Here is a 7,593-nt window from a genome sequence, read left to right as displayed (position 1 = left end):
GTACATATGTATTGTGTGTATGCGTGGAGTATTCAAGATGTATTCCAGTAGGACTAGAACAACTTCTTACAAAAAAAAAATTATAATTTATGTAAGGGTTCAACTACAAATTTTCAATTTCAATTTTGCTTTCATGTTACTGGGTTTTCGTGACTGTTGTAATGCTGATGCCAGCAGTTTTGTAAGTACTTAAGTCTTCGATGAATACTTGATAATCAAGGAACGTAGGGTTTTTCTGCAAGGGCTCTGCTTCGACTCATTAAGCTAATTTAACTCTCTAGTAGCTAAGGCAAAATATTCCAGACCTTAGTTTTGCTAGATATTAATTAGCTCCCCGGAAGTATTGGCATTCTCTTTATCACAACCAAAGCTCAAGCTCGGAAGGTATGGGCTGCAGATTTCACCACCAGAGAGTGCGACCTCGTTTCGTCGATGGTTTTTAAAGTTGATTAATTGAATCGAACTAAAATTAATGCAAACGCAATTTTTGTGCGCATTTTAAATTTAAAGTTGCAAATAAAATTTCAAATTCACATTTGGAAATTACACAAAACTTTTCTCATCAGTAATTTCACTGCAGCACGTAGAGCAACAACAACTTTTAGCAAATCTGTACACACACCCACACACTCCGCATATACGTACTTATGTATTCTTGCATTTTTTTCTTTTGCTCCAGCGCTGCTGTTCTCAATTCCCCAAGATTTTTAACATTTTTTTTTTTAATTTTACTCCCTGCTGCTATGCACTGCTGCATGCTGGCTTGCTCATCACTCACTCACCTCGCCGGCAGTCTTGTTTGCCTTCGAAATAGCAAAGTTCAGCTGTGGCGCAATGGCACTAAAGTGCGTTTTTCCATAATTTACTTCAAATCTCAAATGTCCTCAAAATGCACTTTTCCATTGCACACCTGAAAACTTAACAATTATGCAGCATTTTCACGTACATAGGTACTCAAGTATGCAGTAAGTTTGTATGTATGTGCTTTCGTTGGTAATTGTGTAAAGTGGACAACTTGAACAAGGTGAATTTTTCAACTGTAAACTTAGATTTTCATGTTTTTTTTTGTGACAATTTAAAATTTTACTTTCAATGGCGTGGCAGTGATTGCACTTGGCACAAATTTTGAAAATTTATTTTGTATGCGCACACATTCTTTAAGTGGCCCAGGCATGAGGTTAGTTACACTTCCATAAAAATTAAAAATTTCTGTTTTTTTTTTTTTTTGTCTATACATAATATAGGGGAAAGTCGACATTATTTGTAGCGGTAATCTCGAAAAGTACTGAACGGATTTTGACACAGAGTGGGAGAGTGACCCTTTTTACTTCGAATTTTATAGGGTTGCCAGCTGTCTAAAAACTATAAGATCCACACCGTTCTTTGGATTACAAAAGATGAGGCGTCAAATAAGATGGTAGTCTCTAAATAAGCATAAATGTTTTATTTTTTCGAGTAGGGTTGCCACCTGTTTAAAACTTATAAGATCTTCACTATTCGGTGGATAACAAAATGAGATACTAAATGAAAGGGCATGACATTCGTATATAAAGCAACTTTTTTGGGTAGGGTTGCCATCTATTTAAAAATTACAATTTTATCCTAACATAGCATAAAGCAAAAATGACACTTTTTGACCACGCCAATCTCTAATGTGCGGCCGCTGCGGTGTAGTGGTTGGCAGTGCACGCTACCAGAGCCTGGGTTCAAGCCCGGTTCAACCCAACACTGACATATGTATGTATAAGTAAGCGCCAATATATTATTATTATTAATCTCGAGAATTACTACACTGACTTGGAGGAGATTGTGCTTAATATAAACTGTATTATTAGGGGTATTATCTTTAGTGCATAAAATTTCTATAGAGTTGCCACCTCTCTAAAAAATTATAACATCTGTTCGTTGAAATACAAAAAGTGAAATGTGAAATGAAAAGGCTTGCCCTCTAGATATTCAATAATTCATTATTTTTTGAACAGAGTTGCCACCTTGCTGAAAATAATATGATTTTCACCGTTCATTGGACTTAAAAATGAGGTACCAAGTGAAAGGATATGGTTTTCGGATGTTCAATAAGATTTTTTTTTGTGGGGTTGGCACCTATTTAAAAAATACTTTAAGGTTTTATTTTTCCCAAAACGAATGCCGCCTATACGAAAATTTATAAGATGTGGGCTATTCGTTCGACTAAATGTGAGGGGCCAAACGAAAGGACTTGCCTCCAGATGTTTTTCCAGTATGCCTTGTCAAATTTGGTTTGGTGGCAAGGCTGTTTCGGCTTTGTGCCATCTTCAGTTCCACAATACATCATGTTTCTACTCGGTTGGAAACACCAACAACCAAAATGAGTATCCTTCCTTCCTATTTTCGTCTTGCTCTTCACTCAGCAAGTAGCTCGCGCGTAAAAATAAAATTTTAAAATTAAATTTTCATTTGTCGCACAAAATTGCTTACATTCACTCATTCATTCATTCACTCCTCATTTATACGAGTACACTTAATCAGCCAGCCTTCAATTAATTTCTCTCCGTTGAAATTTTTGTTCATTTCCGCGCCACACAGCGCAACAAACTGCAATTAATATGATGCCACTCTCTCGACGTCGCAGGTATACGGGTTTACTTAAATCACTGGCGAATAACCTTGTTGCACTGCACTGCAGCGAAGAAAGAGTAGCTGTTGTATTGGTATTTGTTTATTGTAGTTGTTTGTATTTTCAGCTGTTTGTTTCTCTGTCTGTTCAGAGTGGTCTTTATTTACAGTTCATTAATTATGTTGTCAACCGGTTTCATTTACAGTTGCTGCTTTCATTTATTTGTTTTTTTTTGTGTTTTCTCTTTCTTTTTGTTGCTAGGGCATTCAATGTGTCCAATTCATGACTGTCACTTATACTCTGCCATTTGTTCGAAGAGTTTATGCTGTATTCTACAAGTTATTGCGAATCTATAAAGGCTTGCAATGATATGATTTTAAATAAATTTGTTACTTAGATTGGCCAGGAGAAGGCTAAGCATATGATTGCGGTAAAAATAATAACACCCAGCTTTTAATTTCAAAAAAACACTTTTGTGTACGCAAAATCCCAACAAACAACATCCCAATTCACTGAAAGTACACTTGTGACCTCGCAAATCTTCCACGAGTTTAAAATTAATTTGGTAGAATTTTTTAAATTAATAAAAAAGATTATTTTTTGTTTGTAAATGTATATACTTATGTATGTATAAATACAAATTTTAAACTTTGTAAAAAATTTATTAAAATTCATCCAATTTTCACTAAAATTTCGAACATTTTAGGAAAATTACGAGTTTGAAGTTTATTATCCCATTTAAATTTAATATAATAAAGTGCAAGATTGAAGTAGCTCAAAACTTTGGTTAATCTTTGACAAAAAAACTGCACACGACAGTCGTGAAAAAAATTTTCAAACATCACCGAGAATTTTTGGCTACAAAGTTGCACATTATTTTACTAAAATTTAATGCGATAGATATTAAGCTGCTTAACCGAAATCCCCCCAAAATTTTTTAATAAAATTTGAAAATTCTATACACAGTTTTAAAATTTTATTTATATAGTTTTTATTACGGTGTGAACTATATTCACAATAAAAAGCAAAATTTCATTAATTTATAAAATTCATTCTCATTTTTTTAAAACAGTCGTGGTAAGGTTAGCTTGTCACAAGTTTATATTCCAAAAAAATTAAGAATGTAAGATTTTACAATTTTTTATCATAAATATAAAATGGTATTCTTACATTTTTAATAAGACGTCAGTATTAAAATATTTATTAGCTGGCGCTTTGAGGTTTTTCTAAAGGGTATTTGGCTAAATATTCTAATAATCTATCTCACCAAAAACGGAAAAAGTCAAATATATTATGAAGTGACAACCCTATAAAAAATGTATGCTTTAAAGAATTTTTTATAATTTGCCCATACTGGTTGAAATAGTTTTTAATTGTTTACGTTGGTATCTAAATTGTTTATTAGTTTGATAATTTTTTTTTTCTAGTTTAAAGATATTTTCTAGACTCAAATTTTATTAAACAGCATTCGTTTGATTTCTAATCTCTCTAATAAATAGTTTTTTTTTTTTTTAATGCACATACATATTTTAGAAAAGTGACAAGCTTCTCTTCTGATACGCTTCTCGTAATACCTAACCAAAAATGCAAAGTAAAAGTTAAATAAATAATTAATCTTGTAAATTAAAAAATGAAACATTAAAATCCCTGAATTTTAAAGATAATTATTGTAATGCGAGATTTAACTACTACAAAAGGAGTAAAAATTAAATATTTAAATTTATTTATGTGGTTTCAATTTAAGCGATTACAATTTTTTACTATTTTAATTTCAGTGTTTCAGTGATGTATTTGAGACCAATTGGTGAATCACATTGGAGCTCTAGTTGAGAACTAACTTTTTCTCAACTTGAGAGAACGTCCTATTTTAATATAAAAAATGAACGCTATAATTTTCCACTTAAAGCACTGTTGAGAAACAACATTGAAGATTTGAGAAATACCTTAGTTCTGAACTTAACCTCAAAATGGAGTTCGAACCTTATTGTTGGTTGGGTTAAAATATACACATACTCAAATGCATTACTGAGTCGAAATTTTAAAGTGATTATATTTTTAGGCTTTGTGCCTTCAAATATACATAGGTCAAAATAATAACTAATACGTTTCAGACCCCTAATGCGTATCTTTAAAAAATATTTCAGCATCAAACCGATTATAAAGCTCAAGAAAACTTTTTCTACTTAAATTTAGAAGCCATAAGTTTTGGTATATGTATGTATGTATTATTTGTTATTAATTGCTTCGAATCTGTACAATGCTCTCTGATTTTTAAGTTAGCCCACTTTTGATTTGGTTACATAACGCAACTTGACCTCTCTCACTGTTGCTTCAATTCATCAACGAAGCAAATCTTTGATGCAATGAACATAAATTTGTTAGCGCTGGCTGAGTAAATTTGCGCCATTAGCATATTTTTATCTGCATCAGTAATAACAGCAAACATAACCGCAACAACAGCAACAGTAACTAAATGCCACACACAAGAGTAAAACCTGGTTTACTCAGATACATAACTACATACGCAAAATTTCACTTAGAAGCACAGTACGACGCATAAATTTCGCATTAGCGCGCTCATAAAAAAACCAGAAAATATACTTTGCCAAATTTGTGCTTGATGAACCGCAAAAGTGTGTCGCTTAGTAATAATTTTCATGCTATTTACCACGCTGTGCCCACGCTCCCCTTTTTGGAAAGTGCTTATACTAATATGTAACTGTAAATGTATGTAAATGCAACTGTAACATTTGTTTTTTTTTCTTTTTTTTTGGTTTTTTTCTTATTTCACTTACCAGTATTGCCACATTTTACGCGCATGATATGGCAAATTGCACAGTGCAAATGTGAGCACGAAAATGATGAGCATGCGCACAACGCCACGCCTAGCACGCAGCACATTATTCGATGAGTGTGGCATGCGGTTGATGCGCGTACGCTGATGCGGATGCGGATGCGTCGACGAATGATGATGATGATGATGATGATGTTGCATAAAACTACTTTTGTGGTTGCTATTCATGCTGCCACCGCCACTGCTGTTGCCGTTGTTGCTCTGGCCGCTGCCATTGCGGCATGCCGTCACAATGGGTCGATCGGAGTCGAGGGAAACCTGAAAAGTGTCAAGGAAACACATAGTGTTATTACACATGCATGTATGTATGTATGTTTTGTACCTACTACACTGTACCTCCTTACAAGCAAATAAAAACAAAGTCGCCGTACACACCTGAGTCTAAAGTATTTTTTTCAGGCAATTTTCGCTGAACCTAGGGGTCGCCATTTTAGATTTTTCGACGGCACTACATTGGGCAATACACATATATATTTTTTAGTTGTTGCACTGGAATAATCGAAATACTTCCTTTGAAAAAATTATTGAATTTTGTAGAGCTTTAATTAACTGACATTAGGGTGGTAGGTTATGGTGATAAGAACTGAGATCTGGTGGCGTACTTAGGTGCTACCTCTGAAAAAATACTTTAGTTTCGAAGGTGTACGGTACCCTACACTAAAAGAGTTTAGCTACGTCAACTACATACATATGTTTCTGTCAACACATGATTTGGTTATAGTAACCGAATTTGGTTGTAGTTACCGAATTATGTGTTGAGAGAAATGCATTTGGCTGACTTTCTTCTGAGTGTAGTACATACTCGTATTCAAAAAGAGTGCATGCTCATTTTGAGTCCTAACCCCTAGCAGAAAAACTTTCACAAAAATACTTTTTTTTTTTGTTTGTCAAGTGAAACTTTAAAAAAAATAACCCACCTGGCTGCCGTCGCACTGTCATGCCGTCAGTCCAAGGAAGTAGTAACAAAAAAGGGAAAGATAAATTAAAAACGTTTATAGACAGAATTGAAGTAATTTAAAGTAATAATTGCAAAATTGGAAATTTAAAGTAATAAAGCATACGAAAGATAGACAGAGATGTACACATACAGAAATAAGATCTTAAATTTGCTTGTACACAGTTGGTTTTTGTGGACTTGCTGTTTAACAACATAACCAGAGGCCGGGTTGTTAATGTCTCTTGGCTGTTAAATTTATAATCCTGCCTTAGCATTGAATTTTTCCCAGAACTTGATTTCCATTAATCTACACTGTGCCCTTTGAAGTTCCTTTTTTAGAGGTTGCCCAAAGCGCTAAAAGTTTCTGATGTATTTTATATGGCGAAGAACACTTCGTGGAATCCTTGATCCATTGAATTTTTTGGGGGTTTTGGGTAACCCATAAACATAGTTAATAGTTATTAAAAAATTGTTAAATAAATGATTATGTATTGATATTGGAGTTGAATACCATTTCTACGAAAACATTTTTTCCCATATAAAATATATGGGAAACTTGAGCTAAAACGCTCAAAATATTTTGTATTAAAAAAAAACGGGTATATTTTTTCGATATAGAACAACACTAGGGGTGGGAGCATAGAAATTTTCTTTTAATTTCTTTGGACGTCCCTAGTGTACATTAGAGTGATCTAATTTTCATTGACTCTGTCCCATAGATCTGACTGAATTTGAGCGATGGACTAGGGTTTTGTTGACTTTGGTCTCCGTGTTCGGTATAATTTTGCCTATTTCCGAACATCTAATGAAAAAAAGTCGAATCTACTAAAATTTTACGATCTCTGTGGCAAACAGTTAGTCGCTTATGGCATCATCCCGTTGAAACCACATTTCGTTCACGTTCATATCATTCAAATCGGTTTTTATCGTTATGTAGCGCTGGCCGTTGACGGTGATGCTGCAGCTTAAAGTCCCGAAAACAAACTGTAACTTTTTGCAAAGGCATGGTGATGATACCCAAATGTTTACCGAATTGGTCGTCTCAGTGAATGGATAATAAACAACAGGTAAGAGAGACGCCAACACCAACCCTTCGAGTACAAACGGATCAGTAGCCTTTAAATATTTGAAACAAAAAGTTTAAGAAAAATATTGTACTCTAAATTAGCAGAAAGTAATTGCTAATAAAAAGAAAATCGTTTAGTG

At 33.8% G+C, this 7,593-nt stretch overlaps 1 protein-coding gene across 1 annotated transcript in view; it reads right to left on the bottom strand.

Moving 5' to 3' along the window:
* The window catches only part of LOC108366506 (uncharacterized), a 61,145-nt gene that overhangs the window by 4,460 nt on the left and 49,092 nt on the right, over nt 1-7,593 (bottom strand). Inside the window, exons 6-7 of the mRNA XM_017620924.1 lie at nt 6,368-6,382; nt 5,392-5,708 (exon numbers count right to left, since the gene is read on the bottom strand). Of these exons, the coding sequence (XP_017476413.1) occupies nt 5,392-5,708; nt 6,368-6,382 (332 nt within the window). The remainder of the gene's footprint in view (nt 1-5,391; nt 5,709-6,367; nt 6,383-7,593) is intronic.

The sequence above is a fragment of the Rhagoletis zephyria genome, unplaced genomic scaffold, assembly GCF_001687245.7.
Source record: "Rhagoletis zephyria isolate East Lansing unplaced genomic scaffold, Rhagoletis_zephyria_1.1 Rzeph_scaffold_02296, whole genome shotgun sequence".
In the NCBI taxonomy this organism is placed as follows: Eukaryota; Metazoa; Arthropoda; class Insecta; order Diptera; family Tephritidae; genus Rhagoletis; species Rhagoletis zephyria.
Note: the sequence above shows the minus strand (reverse complement) of the source record. Positions and strands in the feature narration are given on the sequence as shown.